Genomic DNA, 15,963 nt, shown 5'->3' with positions numbered 1-15,963 from the left:
GGTGTCCTTCAGCAGTGGGGAGAGCTTTGGTTAGATCTGGACACCACCACAGAGAACTGGCAGTGTCAGCAGTTTTGCGCACTGGAGTTTCCAAGGCAACTCTCGCTCAGAGATGCTTTTCGTCTTGATTGGAGTTTTGGCCTCCTCAACTCCTTTCCATCAATACCACTTCTGCCCAGAGTTTTCTAGAAGATCAGGAAGGACTGGGCCCAGGTAACCCTTTTGGCTCCAGATTGGGCACAGAGTCTGGTATCCCGAGCAGTTGACCATAGGTCCTCAAGTCAGGCTGCCTCTTTGGGAGGATCTTCTGTTGCAACAGCAGGGAGGGGTTCCTGCACCCTAACCTGCGCACCCTGTACCTTCATGCATAGAGATTGAGCAGCGACAGTTGACAGCTTTTGACCTTCCTCTCGAAGTCTGTTATGTTATAATGGCAGCCAGTAGTCCCTCCACCTAGTTGTTATATGCCTGCCATTGGTATAAGTTTGTTTCATGGTGTGACTTCCACAACATTGACCCACTTTTCTGCACCTTTATCCATAGTTCTCTTGTTTGCCTTATCTTTGGTCCAAGAGAGCTCTGCTCTGGGTGCAGTTAAAGGTTATCTCACTGCCATCTCGACATTATTGCAGTTTTCCAACCAACCTTCTTTCTTTAAGTTGCCTGTTGTGGCTAGGTTCCTTAAAGGCCTGAAACATATGTTCCCCCATGCCATTTATTCGGCCTCAGTGAGACTTCAACCTGGTCATCATCATTCTCATGTGTGCAATATTACAACCTCTGCACAATTGCCCTCTTAGGCTATTGACCATCAGAACTGTCTTTTTGGTGGCCATAACATCAGATAGGAGGGTCAGCGAATTGTAGGCACTCTCTGGGCTCCCTCCTTATACCACCTTCTTCCCGTACAAGCTGGTTCTCCGAATCCATGCCTCCTTCCTTCTGAAGGTTGGTACTCCCTTCCATGTAGGCCAGAACATCACCTTGCCTACCTTCTTTGCTCCCCCTCAACCCTCCAAAGGGAAGGAGAGACTCCACTCTCTGAGTTCAAAAAGAGTATTGTTGTTCTACCTTGACCGCACAAAAGAATTCCGTGTGGACAATCAACTCTTCGTTGGCTATGCAGGGAAGGTGGTGTAGAAATGGACCATCTTAAGATGGACCGTTCTATGAATTAAGATCTGCTATGCATTGACCAAGACGCAACTCCCTGAAGGCTTGAGGGTCACCTCCACCAGAGTCACGACTGCGACCACTGCGTTAGTGTGTGCTGTTCTGGACATCTGCCAGGCAGCAACGTGGGCTTCTCTGCACATGTTCACCAAGTACTGCTGCCTGGACAGTAAGGTGTGTGGTATTGTGGCCTTTTGAGGGCATTTCACCTGCTTGGTCCTGCAGGACTTTCTAATATAATTTGCTTTGCAGTCCCACCTCCAGGGAAGTATTGATTGGTTACCTATTCTCAGCTAAGGAATCTGTGGCTAAAAGTCTGTATCAGATGAACAAGTTACTTACATTCGGTAATGCCTTATCTGGTAGTCACTCTATCTAGACGCAGATTCCTTACCTACCCTACCCACTCTGCGAATCGAAAACAGTGTAAAGGACACCCTTCTCAGAACCTTAGCTTGTCACACCAGTGGTCAGTTCTCATCGCCTGACATTGAAAGTCGCAAAGGGAACTGACGTCTGTGTGCCGCAGTGGCGCTTATATAGCTACCGTGCATGCCACTTCCGGCGCTGACAACGCTGCTGACATAAAGCTGAACAAAGCCAACTACTGGTGCTCAGGACTTCTCGAAAATCTGATACCTGAGGATATTTTAAGGTAAGGAATCTGCGGCTAGATAGAGTCTCTACTACCAGATACAACGTTACCAAAAGTAAGTAACCTGTTTGTCTAGCCACCCCCACTGCCCGTTTCTCTGGCTGTGTGTCTCTGTGTTATCTGTGTGCATGGGTTCCTGCAGGTTTGTCTGTGTACAGAGTTCCTGTAAGTCTATTGGTATGTACTCAAGAAGGCATGCATGTCAGTTGATCTGTTTCCGGGGGTGTCTGTTGACTTGTGTACATAGTGGTACGTGTTAATTTTTTGCTTCATCTTCAAGTTTGCATATGTGTGTGCTCTTTGTATCTAAGTTGTATCTAAGTTGTGTTTCTCACTGTGCAAGCAGTACATAAAAACTAACCATGTTGTGGTTTTCAGTGCTTGTATTTATGCATATTGTGATCATGACTCTAAGTTTATAAAACACCTGACCAAAGAATAATCGATAGGTTTACTTAATTGAAGATCTAGGTCCTTGAAGCTGTGTAATCAAGTACTCTTTTTGCAGAACCAGCCTACTCAGAATCATGAACATAAATGCTGCTTTCAATTTAGTCATACATGCGTTTATGTAGCTAAATGTGTGTTTGTTTGTTTCTTTATTAATTTGCTAGATGGTGTTCAGGAGGTTGCTTACATTCATTCAAACCAAAATGTTGTTGGTTCAAGCAAGGCTGAAAATCACATGAGCAGGCGGGCTGTTCGAGATGTTTTTGAATTGAAGCAGTTCTCCCAGTTCCCAGCTAACGTTGCTGTGAGCATTTCCCAGGTAAAGAGGATATGGTACTTTTTGGTGAGAGTGCTTTCTGAAGTAAATTTCATCTTGCATTTAATCAGTTTGCCCCATTTTCGCTATTTGACTCATCTTCCAGTTAATCGGACCATTCTTCATGGAGTAGTACAAGACTCAGGTGCCTAGAACCACAGAGAGGCGGCCAAAAAGAAGTAACTCTCTTTCCGAGTTTCTCTGTGAGCTAGTTTGTAGCAAAGTTCAGCACTTCAGTTTCTGCTCTCCTCTTATGACTGGCATACGTGGAACTGTTATAGTGATGGTGATACATGACTTATTTTGTATGTTTTTATTTATGTCTGTTATCATATCACAACTAGTACTGATACAATGCAAAGTATCGTAAGCAGGAGAAGGGGAGAGGTCCATAGGATATACCTAGTGGAATAAAAGGGAGCAGCGGAGTACTAACAGTAATCAACTCCAAAAACGTTGTCAGGCGTAAGGGCATTACAATTCTTCATTGTCAAGCATACCATTCCACCCCAGTCCAAAGGAGCCTTGTGTGAGTGCATTGTAGCCAAGTCACTCTAAGCAAAGAGCATCAGTTCACTAAACCCCCATCGGTTGTGTTTTCTGGGGACCGCTCCATGGGCGGCACAAGAAATCATGAGAGACTAGGCAATAACAATCCTTCTAGAAACAGACTAATAAACAGTATCATTATCAAATGTTAAGAAAAACTGTAACTATCTTGGCCCTCACATTGTTTCTAGAGCCAGAAGCATGAGGCTTGCGTGAAGAGAAGACAGTGAAAAGGGCGGTGAGGCGGAAGGGTGGTGGGAAAGGCAGATTTTTACATTGTTGAACATCAATAATCAAACGAATTAATTATCAGCAATTGCAACTCTTCATCCTCGTTTGGGATGGGACATCGCAGTAACCTTTGTGCCAGATATATACAGTCATATAGCTGTCTGCAGCTACATATAATTGTAGAGCATGTTTATCAGATAAATGCCTTATTGTGGCGACCAGATCTGGAGGTAAACCTATGCCTTATCCTGTACTTTATATCTAAGTTGTTAATATGAAGCAACTTCATGCAGCTCAGTAAACCCTCCTTCATCTGTGGGTAAGTGTGGAGAGTGCTGGAGAATGCACAGTTTAGCTTCAATAAGTGATGTGGATAATAGACTGCGCTTGAGGGTTGTCATTGACGGCAAATCGGTATTGTAAAATCAACTGTCATGGCATGGGTGTGGAGATGGATACAAATTCAATGAGTGTGACTCCTCCTGCTGTCCATAACCTAAATATGTCTCTGCGGTCTTCTGATATATGAATAGTGTGCAGTGCAGTTGCCCGCATCTCCACAGTTCAAGTGATGTTTTAAGCATATCTTTCTACGTTTTGTGGGAATCTTATACCAATCTTGGATTGAATTGAATATTCGAAATTCCATTTGGGATTGCCTCACTTCTCAGTTTCGGTTTGCAAGAATCTCGACCGATTTTTCTACAGTATAGTGCATTTCCTTTAATTTTTGCTATTTGATTTGTAGCCCAGTTTTTGGGGGTTAAGACTATGGATGTTGTACCAGCACATTTGACATTATTCTCTATGTTCTCTATGCACATGGTCATCAGCCCCTTTGTTAGATTGTGTTTCTCTGCCATCGGGTTCAGACGTCTATCTTGGAGCTCCTGGACCAAAGCTTCAACACCTTCCACAAGGCCATTCCATCGCCCTGATTCATAAACCTTTGACAGATAACACTCAAAAGACAACCAATGACAGGTTTTCTCCACATTTTTCATTCCGCCTGACTGGGCTTGGGATCGAACCGACTTTGCCTTCCAAATTCGATGCCATCTTTTTCCACTCAATCCACACAAAGTGATGGAAAAGACTCCCTTCAGTTTCTGCCCTAAGTGCCACACAAAATATTCCAGGCAGGATTAGCACTTGTGTTTTTTACATCTGAATAATTGAAAGCATTTTATGTTGTTTTGGACCCTAAAGCAATCACACAAAAAAGTATGAGGAAAAGACATTATAAGAGAAGGAAAAAATTAGAGAGCCTTAGGGGGAGAAATCTTAGCTCCCTATCTCAGTCAGAGAACCGATAAACATCTAATTTGATAAAAATGACCCTTGGTGAAAGAGAGGACTCCAAGAATGGCTTAAAGGAGAAATAGAGGCTTAAAAGTGTACATGAAGGAATAGAATGAGAAAGGGATTAACCCAAAAAAAGAGATACAAAAAAACCTTAGCGTAGCTCAGAAAAATTAATAGGAATATGTGCACTTTCCATTCCATTCCATTCCATTCCCTTCTCCCATAGATTTTAAGACCGACGATGACAGCATCTGTGAAAACGCTGTCAAGTGGATGGGTAATGAAGTGAGTGAGAATCTGAGTCTACTTAAAGCGGTTTAGCCAGGTAACCTGGAACAAATTAAAAGGAATTTAAGTTAAGCCGCAAAACATGAACCAGTACCCACCCCGTTAACAAGATCCGAATCTTCAGGTAAGACCACTTCACAAAGAAGCATGAAAAATCCAAGCTTTCCTCCTGAGAAGTTGCAAGGACATCAACGTGTCCTTCTGTCTTTCTCCCAGTCTTAAACCGAGGAGCCGGTTCTTTTACAGATTCTGATGCACCCCAAATTTCTGTGGCCATCAGTGATGCCACAACAGGTTGAAGCATTTAAGGAGGCCATGTTTTACATTTTTGGCACCCTGCCGACCCTTCTGCTGTGCTTTTGGCACCACGGATCTGCAGAGAGCGCCCATTGGGTGACTTTGACTTCTGAACTCACTTCGGGTTCAACTCCGACATCAGAGCCAATACACACCCAGCACAGTGATCCATGCCAGTTCCTGCCACGTAAATGCCAGGTCCAACTAAGCCGACGCAGGAGGTGGACGTTAATCCCATTGACCTGTCACTCTTAACCAAAAAGATTTTATTCTTGGCCAAAGTGACATTCCAGAACAGCTCTGACGCTGCCACGCCCATTAAAGTCTCACTGATAAGACAGTTCCTTTGCCTAGGTGCTGCCCTCCAGTGCTCCAACAATTTTTCAGGTCTCACTCTGACCAGAGTCAGTTCGCTTTTGGTGATGATGGAGATGAATTTCCTATACAATATGATAATAGCAATTTTATTTGGCACTACAAGAGAAAAGTGAATTGGACACTACCCCTGACATGGTGCAGGGTTCTTCAACAAGAAAGACAACTTTATTTGCCAAAGTAAGCAGGTGAGAGGCTGAAGTTTTTGCTTTGAAATTGCCTTCTGTTGAGGTGAAATCCAACATCCTTACTTGCCAAATATACTGTACACTCAGGCCTGGCAGCGCGGTTGGAACTAGTGTAAGTCTCCTGTGCAACGCATGAATGAGATGTCCAAGCCTTTTGGATGATTTTCAAGTGGTGCTCATGGATATGCCTTTTGACCAGTCTCGCCTATTTACTGAGAATGCTGACACCGCCCTTGAGTGGTTTAAAAAATGAAGAGCCACTGCGCACTTTGTCGGTCTCTCCTCACCCATAGTATTCACAACAATTTCCCCCATTTGATGCATCGCTAGGGGCTTTGCCAGCAGGGTGTGTCAAGGTCCACAATCCTAACAACAGGCACCCTAGTCCTTTTGGGGTAAAACAGGAGTTCCAACAGGCTGCATCTAGGCCCACAGGGACAGCGACCCTACCAGTCCCAAGTCCCTCCGACGTCAGTCTCCAAGCCACTTTAGTTTGCCCTTATCAGGCATGACCACATTGTGGGAGCAGAATTAATCATTTCTCCATCAGTGGCAGACTATAACATCTGACAGGTGGGTTCTGCATATATTTCAATAGGGCTATTTCCTGCCATTCTTTTCCATCCCACTATCTCTTCCACCTAGATGGAAATGGCTTCCGGAGGAGCATTTGTTCATTTTACAGCAGGAAGTTTAGGCTGCTTTAGCAAAAGAAGCCGTAGAGATAGTCCTGGCATCAGAAATCGGAACTGGGTGCTACTCCCATTATTGTCTAAAAATGAGGAGGCCGTTGTCCTATTTTATATCTTCACCATCTTAATTTCTTCCTGCAGAAGGATATATTCAAGCATCTTACAGGATCCAGGGAACTGGATGGTAGCAATAGACCCACAGGACGCCCATTTTTAGGTTTTGCCTGGGGCACGGAGCTTTAGCTCCGCCCCCAGGAGAAATCTGAAGTTTTCAGTAAGGGACACTTGAATACGCCCTCTGTTCCATTGGCTAGCTCCATAAATGGAGGCTAGCCATTGGAACAGAGATCTGTCCGTCAAGGCCGGACCAGATTCGGGGGCGTTCCCGAGATTTTTTCCATGGGCGTGGTTATCTTATGTGGGATCGACTTTGTTGCACGTCATTCTGGCCAAACACGCCCCCGAATCGCCTCGCCTTCCTGCTTATCCATTAACACTAGTGCTGTCCGTCAACACGGACCAGATTGGGAGGCGTTCCTGTGTTTTCTTCCGTGGGCGTGGCCACAGAAGAAGGATTGGCGTGGCCTTCCGTGACGACGAAGTCCAGGTTTGTTTGTTTACCCTCCGTGCTGGGGCTAGGGGAGGCTCCCTCCCGCTACCCGTGTGTCCGTTCCCACCCCCGCACCCCCCCTCCCGTTCTCCAGGTGCAGCTGCTCCACTCCAGGATCTGTTCGCGGCGGTGGGCGTTGTGTGCGTGTCCGCCGGAAGAAGTCGTCCTTACCCCTGCTGGTTGAGCTTTCCACGGCTCCTCTGTGTCTCCTGGTGGCTGTTGTCGCCTCTGCTGGGAATTGCAGGCGGCTGCAGGAGCGGGCTGAACTTTCCTGGCAGCGGGAGGCACTTCACGGCTGGGGACGACTAGGGGCAGCCAGAGCCTCGACCCACTGACAGACCGTACCCGGGGGCACCGCATGCGCAGCTGTTCCACTCCAGGATCTGTTCTCCTAGCCCTTGAACCTCCCTCCCTTCCTGGGCTCTCCCTCCTCGGGGTCTCCAACCTGGAAGCCCCAGGGCTCTCCCCGGCGGCACTGACGCTGCTCTGGAGACAGCCGCGGCGTGCAGTGGATCGCGTCTGCTGCCCGAGGTGTCTGCTGGAGTATGGCGGTGAAGGGGGCATGTTCGGGCACCGGGATGCTGCTGGTGATGCTGTGAGTACTCCGAGGCTCGCCTTGTTTTCACCCCGCTCGAGTCCAGGGGCTGCACAGTGCTGTGCTGTGACGACTACTGCTCCATTGTGCTGTGCTTACCCCGACGAGTCCGGGGTCCGGTCAGCAGGGTGTGGGCGACAGCTGCACTCGGGCCCTCTCAGACGAGTCCGGGGTCAGGTCAGCAGGGTGTGGGCGACAGCTGCACTTGGGCCCTCTCACGCTGGAGGTGGGGGCGGGGGTGACATAGGATGTGCATGTGGAGGAAGAGAGATAGTAAAAAGAAACTGCAGTTCATATGTAGATTGAGACCACACAAGGTGTCGGTGCACATAGAATAAATACACTGCATGTGTGCGTGGAAAAGAAAGGGCTCGGAGATGTGTGTGCACGTGTCTGAGGGTATGCTAGATAGCACCGTCTCTACATTACGTGTAAAGCAGGAGTGATGGCTGGAAGCGTGTGTGAGTGAGCATGTGGCAGGCAAAAGAATGCTGGATGGTGATTGTTGTGCATCTGCTGGGTTGAGTGTCGCATGTGTGTACCTATTCTGGCGAGAGAGTATGTATTTGTATGGAAAGGTTCAAGCCGAGAAAGTGCTAGCCCTCTTCACCCGCCCGTATCTGGCTCCCTTCTGCTGAGAGGGTAAAGCTGGCCTTTTCTTGCACTTCCTTATAGAAAGAAAGACACACTTAGTCAGACTTTAGAGGTGCCTTTGGAAACGAGAGCATACATTGTGTTCTGCTTTGCAGAATGACTTGACTTTTGTCTCGAAAACCAAGACATGTATTTATTATTAAATTGAGAAAAGTGTCAGGGAACCTGGGACTGTCCAGGTAAATCCGGGGCAACCATAAGCCCTGCCCCCTGCACTCACAGGGTCTCTCACTCCTCCCCCCCCACCCCAATACCTTTCCACTGACTGATGTTTAGCAAGCCCTGTTTTTTCACTCGGTGTATCACACAATGTCATTTTGCAGCTCAGCTTCTCGCTGCAAGCCTTTCTGTGTTTGCAGCGGAGAACTGGTCTCCACTTTTGTGCCAGCTCTCAGGACACCACGATCAGATCTGATTGCAGGCTGACAGGAGGGCTTGAAAAAGCTGCAGGAATGCGATGCTAAATCAATAGGAGGATAAATTACCAAAGAGCAGTAGTCTTGTGCCTAATTCAGTAGGGTTGGCAAATATGCTAATGTCTGGTCCAAGGTTAAATTAGGGACGGGCACCGCTGCTGTGAGATCACATGGAGGCAGTTGCCCTCAGCAGTAATTACTGCACGTCTGCTTTGCCCTTTGCACAGCATCACTCCTAAATGGTACCTTTGCTGCAGTGAAACACACAAAAGGGAATGAGAGGCTGCTTGCAATAACTCTAGACACCTGCAGTAGCTCGGGTAGCGATCCAATCCATTGTTCTTTTGCTCACAACTGGCCTGAGCGAAAGTTAGATGACACGGGGCCTGTGTGTGTGGGGGGGGGGGGGGTGTCTCATGTCGTGATTCGGTACGTGAGTTACCAAGAAAGTGAACATCGGACACAAGGGGCTCCATTCAGGGTTGGGCCCCCACTGAACGCCCTGCGCTGTGCCATCACACACACTGGGGCAGATTTACAAGCCCCCTTGCGCCACTTTGCAGGACTGTCTGTGCAAAAGGAACTAACAGGCCACACTTTCCGTTGTTGCCTAGAAGTTTTCCTTCTCTACCACTACATGTGACATAGAAGAGGTGCAGCTGTGGCGTGGTGCTGCTTTAAACAGCTGTTTGAACACTTTGTCTGGACTCCTGAGCACTCTGTTTACTGGCAGTGCACCACCCAAAATCAGGTTCACCTGTAGCAAAGTGCCTGTCTCTGAAGTGCTTGAGGTTTGCAGGCCTGCAGTGTGCGCTGCAATGTGCAGCAGGAAGCAAGCCAGGCTCAAAGCTTTGAAGACTTATAAGAGCATTATGGCGTCATCCAACCACATGCAGCCAGTGCTTATTTTGTAAAAGAATCAGTGCGGGCTCCCAAAGCTCTGCTCGAATGTCTGTGGCCTGCGCTATTAAATGTGGTACACCAATCACCAAGGCTTTGTAGTGTTAAATCCAGCTCATGCCTCTCTAATCCACCACGTGGCACTCCCGCCCCCTATATCTTAGTCAGTATTTGTAAAGTGCAACTCTTGCAGGTTCCTGCTTTATCCCTTTGCAATGTTTTTCTTTCTTTTTTCTCTTCCTCCTTCTTTCCTTTTTGTGTATTTTCCCCTCTCTTGCTCTCAGTAAATGTCTGATGCAAGAAAATAAGTGCCAGTCTGCAAAAATGAGAGCCTGTGGGCCCCACCGTCAACCACTGGTTCAAATTAAGCATTGCATGCAGCAGAAACATAAATGACAAAATACATAAATGGTGCCCTGCAACCAGTAATTGAACGGCTTCTCCCCAGAACCGCAGAAGTGAATCGACTTCAATGGGAAACACCCACTCCTTAGCTCCAAGCAGTCAGTTTAACTTTAAAAGGAACCTTATTAGACAAATACCGACATCTTTTAAAGAATCTCATCATTCATGAAGAGGGGCAAGAGATTAAGCTATTGGCATTGTAAAGGACAATGTCATTTATTTATGTTTACAAAAAACATAAATAAAAATAATGTCAAGAGCAATGCCAATAGCTCTAACTTTAACAAAGGCAAAACCATTGCATTGTAAATGCTTGTTATATTCCATACTGCAGGCCCTAAGGAGTTACCTGCTGTTCAGAGGGGTTCAAGAGAATTTTCATTCTGACATGTTCCCTTTCGTCCTCCACAGTTCCATTCAGGTGTTCAGAAAAGTGATTGCGGTAGTCACAGCATACCTTCAGAAGTGAGGGGTACCAGTCTTCCCCTTACTCATGATAGCTGTTCAAGGCAACTCACCGCAGTCAGTTGTTGACAACACCCAGACAATGAGGAGCCTCCTTGCATTGTTGGGGTTGAGGGTCAACATGCTGAAGTCACACTTGACTGCAGCACAGAGGCTCCATGTCATCTGAGCCATTCTACATACAGTGCATTTTCTGGCTTTCGTTCTGAATCAATGAGTCCAAGTTATTCAGGCCATGATCCAGATGTTTCATCCTTCGCCTGGGTCTTATTGAGGTGATTATGAGGCTTCATCAACTTTGACCCCCTGCATTCTACTTGTCAAGATGGCATAAGTGGGCTTTGCAGGGGGATCTGAAGTCTCATTGGTCCCAGTACCAAAGAAACCTGTCAAATTCCATCAGGTTTTGGAGAAGACTGCAAAAGATCTGCAGTGGTGGCTGCTCAATTACAACCTGACCAGCTGATGGTCTCCCTTCCATACCCATAGCTGACGATGGCGGCAGATGCATACCTTCTGGGCTGTTGATGGGAAAGGTGGAGATCAGAGGTCTCTGGCCACCTGCAGAAACCCAGTTCCACATAAATCTGTTGGAATTATGGGACATTCACCTGGCGTGGATGGCATTCCTGCCATTAGTCAAGAGAAGGCCAGTGCAGGTTCTCATGGACAACACCACCGCCATGTGGTACTGCAACAAATAGGGTGGAGAGGGTTCCTAGGTCCTGTGCCAAGAGGCTCAGTCCCTCTGAAGCTATCTGGAACATCAGGGCATCTCTCAGATCATGCACACATGGCTCTCACTTGGCTCCAGTCCTTCTTAAAGGATCGGTCTTTTCAGGTTATTGAGGATACTGTAACATCTAGCCAGTGGCCTCTCAGCTGTGGGGTTCCGCAGGGTTCTTCCATGAGCCCCATGCTTTTTAACACCTATATGGCTCCATTGGCAGGGATAGTACTTCCATTCGAAATTTACATCATTACCAATGCAGATGATACCCAACTGCTGCTGGCATTAAACCACCCGGAGGGTTCATCCTGCACCCTAGGCACCTGCCTAGTGGTGGTAGCCGAATGGATGGAACTACCCCACCTTAAGCTGAACGGTGATAAGAATAATCTTGGACAAATCACCTTCACCCTCTCTGATGCTATCCTCGCCGACCTGTCTTGGCACTATGCCCGTTCCAAAGCAGCAGATTAAGAGCCTGGGCATCTGGCTTGACAGTACCCTCTGTTTCAATCATCAAGCTGCCAAGCTCTCAGCTACTTGCTTTGGCCTGATGAGGATGTTAAGAAAAATTCTACCTCTAATCCCCTTTCAGGCACGCAGGATCTTGGTGCAAGCCCTTATCCTGTCTCGACTGGATTATGGGAACGCCCTATATTTGGGCGCCCGTCTTGCCACTGTAAAAAATCTTCAAGTTATCCAGAATTGTGCGGCCCGCCTACTCCTCCAGATTCCCCGAGGCAGTCTGCGAGCCCCGCATTGAGGACACTTCACTGGTTTCCCATCAAGTCTAAAATACATTTTAAGGCTATGTGCCTTGCCCATGGAGCTATTTGGAAAACTGGACCTGGCATTATTCATCCTCTGGTGTCCCCTTACCTACCTCCCAGGAGTCTTCGCTCCAGCGATGCCTTCCTTGCTACTACAAGGTAGGTTTGAAGATCCAGATGGGGTGGACGCTCCTTTTCTCTGAATGCTTCCAATCTTTGGAACTCCCTTCCCCTCACTCTCCATAGGGAATCCAACTTACTAACCTTCCGTAAATTGCTTAAAACCCACCTCTTCAGTGCCACTCAATACCTTGCTGTGCTTTCTTCTGTCTGGTCATAAGCGCTATAGAAATTTTATCTCACTCACTCCTGACAGATTGCATCCTAAGGTGGCACAGGACCGCTTTCAACAGTGAAGAGAGCTCTGGCTAGACCTTATCGCCACTGTCGAGAATGAGCACTGTCAAAACGTCTTCGAGTAGTTCCCAAAAACGCTTTCTCTAGGAGATGCATTCAGGGTAGAGTGAGGCACATGATATCTGTATGCCTTTCCACCACTGCCTCTCCTCCCTGGAGTTCTGAAGTTGACCAGGCCCAAGTCATCCTAGTAGTTCCATATTGGGCCAGGAGGGTGTAGTACCTGGAACTTCAGGGAATGAACATTTGTCCTCCATTCAGGATACAGCTTTGGGAGGATCTTCTGTTTCAGCAACAGGGCAGGGTTCTGCCCGAGCCTGCGCAATGTACAGCTCCATGCGTAGAAGTTTAGTGGCTGCAGTTGTCTCTGTTTGATCTACCTTTTGAGGTGGTAGATTTTATCCTCGCAGCCTGGCATCCCTTTATGAAATCTATTTACTCCGAGCATTCGGACAAATTTGTGGCCTGGTGTGAAGTCTGCAATACAGACGCCTACAAGCCAACCTGTTGTGGGTGTTGTTGGTTTGTTTTATCTTTGTCCCTGCAAGGTCTTGCAAAGGGTACAATTGAAGGTTATTTGTTATCTCTTTTGGCCTTTTTGCGTGCGGTGGATCAACTGCTGTTGTTTAAACACATGTTGTGATGCAATTCATTAAAGGTTCCAGGCAAATGTTCCCTCTAAAACTTTTTTTGATGCCATAGTGGGAACTTTTTTAAAAAATTGGTTTTATTTGCATTTTGTATAAGACAATAAACAGTAACACAAAAATGCAATACATTACAGAGCTATCGGGACAGCCGGCCCTCCAGGGATACAAAGATACACAATATAATAGTGTTATGCATCCACATCACATTAGATAGAATACAGTCCAGTGGTTCACTCCTTCATCTCGTGACATGCAGGTCATAACATAATGCAATACAGCCTCAACAAAGTTTAGCCCAACCTTTTGCTCAGTGCAGACCGAGGTCCAGTGTCCAGTGTTTGTTGTATTAGGGGTCGTGTTCAGCAGCGGAACCTAGCCAACTTGTGAATGGGCCCCAGATGTACTTTAGGCGGGATTGCGCGGGTAAGAGTTCCCAATAACAAGACAATTGATCCCCATAGTATGTAACATTTTTGACCCATTCCCTCGCTGTCTGGGGGAAGCAGCGCCCCAGTGCAAGGCCAACTGTCTCCTGGCCAGCAGCAGTAGCATTGCTGCGAGCTTCCTCGACTGAGGTGGTGTGCTTTGTACTACTCCCAACAGTGCCACCAGTGGTGGGCAAGGCAGCTCCTGCCCCGTTATGTTCTTGATGTGATACAGTATTTTCAACCAAAAGTTGGCCACAGGCCTGCACCTCCAAGCCAGGTGTAGGAAGGTCGCTTGGGAAGCCCTGCACTGCCAGCAGTTATTATCAGAACGCAGCCCCATCCGATGGAGCTGTGTGGGAGTACTGTAAAGGCGGTGAATTTATTTGAAGTGAATGAGCCTAAGGCGATAGTTAGGAGACAGCTGCTCCAACTGTCTGCAACTGAAGTCCACTGCTCGTCAGTGATGTTCACCCCTAGGTCCGCCTCCCATGCACCACTTGATGTTGTCACTACTATGGGAAAGTCCCTCTGTGATATTGTGTAGATGTGAGAGACTATTTTCCGACCCTATTGCACGGTTATTATGTTTTTGAGTGCAGGCAACGTCTGAGGTGGGGTTGGAAATGCTCTAAATCTACTCCGGCATGAGGCGCATAGCTGATAGTATAATAGCAAATCTAGCGCTGAATGAGGTGCAGGGCCACACATTTGCTGCAGCGTGAAAATACTGTCCCCTGGGTATCATTCCTGGCTAGTCTTGCTGTGGTGTGATTGCGCATATGCCTGTGCCTTGTCGTCCATGAGGGAAGGGAACAGTGGGTTATTTGCCAGCGGCATGGAGGGAGCACAGAGTATGTCAGTGTTTGCCCTTTTGCACAAACCTCCCCAGGGCCATTGGAAGGTTTCTGTGGTGTCTACTTCATTGCACGGGCGTTTGTATGTTTTATAGAGTGCTGTCCTTAGGGGGAGAGGTGCTACCCTGTCTATTTCAATTGCCACATGAGGCTGGAAAGGTATGGGGTGTACCCAAAAATGTAAATATTGTGCCTGGGCACTATAAGCATAAAGCGTGAAGTCCAGAGCTTCTAGACCTCCTAGTGCCAGTGCCAGCTGCAGCGTTAGTATCTCCCAGGATACCCTAGGTTGTCCCCCGCCCAGATCAGCTCGATCATGAGTGATCTGAGGCGCTTGAAAAAGTGCGCCGTAATTGGAATAGGACTGTTGACGAATAAATACAATACTTTGGGCAGGATGATCATCTTTGTTACAGCAATGCGGCCCGCCAAGGATAGGGGGAGAAATTTCCATCTTTTCACTCTGTCGTCATATATAAAGTGATGTCGCCGCATACTTTGACCGGGTGAGCCCCCTTGTAGTAAATCCGATTCCTCGATTTGTGTGGTGTTGCCGGATTCTGACTGCCAATGGCTCAGTTGCTATAAAGGTGACAGAGGGCAGCCCTGCCTCGTTCCTCTGGTGATAGTTATGGGGTCAGATATCATTCCATTAACTTTGAGGCGCGCTGTGGGCAGAGTATAGAGAAGCTTAATCTGCTATATGAATAGGGGACTCAAACCCAGCCTGTAGAGAAGTGGGAACAAGAACCCCCATTCCAGGGAATCAAACGCCTTAGTGGCGTCCGGGAGTGCAGCGATTGCCAGGACATGAGTGGCGGGATAGTGGATCAATGCAAATAGTGTCCTAAGATTATGTGACGTGGATCTTCCCGGCACAAAGTTGGATTGGTCCAGTCTGACGATTAACGGGAGCAACGGCTGGAGCCTATTGGCCAATAGTTTGGCAAAAATGTTGGTGTCTAGGTTAATCAATGATAATGGGCGATATGAGTCACATTTCGAGGGGTCCTTGTCAGGCTATAGCAGTGTGATAATGATGGCCTCCTACATGGACCTGGGCAGAATCCCCAGTTGCGAGGCTTCTTGACAGACTGCTAGTAGGTGAGGGGCGAGGATCTCTGTGTATTCCTTATAAAATGTGGCCGTAAGACCAACCGCCCCCCCAAGACTTTGTCCACCGGCAGGATATTTATGACCCGATGCACATCCTTGACTGTAAATGGGACGTCCAGGTATTCAAGATGTGCCCTACTGAGCCACAAGAGCTCTATCGAATAAAAATAGTCTTGCAGCACAGAGTCAGGTGGGTTGGCGTGGGAGGTGTATAGCTGCTTGTAAAAATTTCTCATGGCGTCTCAGATGGCTGGTGGTGTAAGCGCAATGTCATCGGCAGGGGTGACAAGGGTTGTGATGTACTCTGAGCCTCTGGGTGGCTTAAGGAGATTTGCTAAAGTCTTTCCAGACCTTTCTCCCTCACCGTATCTGCGCGCCGTGACATGTTTGTGTAAGAAATTAGTTTCCCTAAGCGCCTCCTTTTGGAACGCTGT

The 15,963-nt window shown here is 47.4% G+C and overlaps 1 protein-coding gene across 3 annotated transcripts in view; it reads left to right on the top strand.

Moving 5' to 3' along the window:
- The window catches only part of ERCC6L2 (ERCC excision repair 6 like 2), a 1,198,109-nt gene that overhangs the window by 1,019,040 nt on the left and 163,106 nt on the right, over positions 1-15,963 (top strand). For all 3 annotated transcript variants that reach the window (XM_086961179.1, XM_086961178.1, XM_086961180.1), the window contains one exon: positions 2,443-2,597. In XM_086961179.1, the coding sequence (XP_086817305.1) occupies positions 2,443-2,597 (155 nt within the window). The remainder of the gene's footprint in view (positions 1-2,442; positions 2,598-15,963) is intronic.

The sequence above is a fragment of the Lissotriton vulgaris genome, chromosome 3_1 (assembly GCF_964263255.1).
Source record: "Lissotriton vulgaris chromosome 3_1, aLisVul1.2, whole genome shotgun sequence".
Taxonomy (NCBI): domain Eukaryota; kingdom Metazoa; phylum Chordata; class Amphibia; order Caudata; family Salamandridae; genus Lissotriton; species Lissotriton vulgaris.
This window is presented reverse-complemented; position numbering and strand designations above follow the sequence as displayed.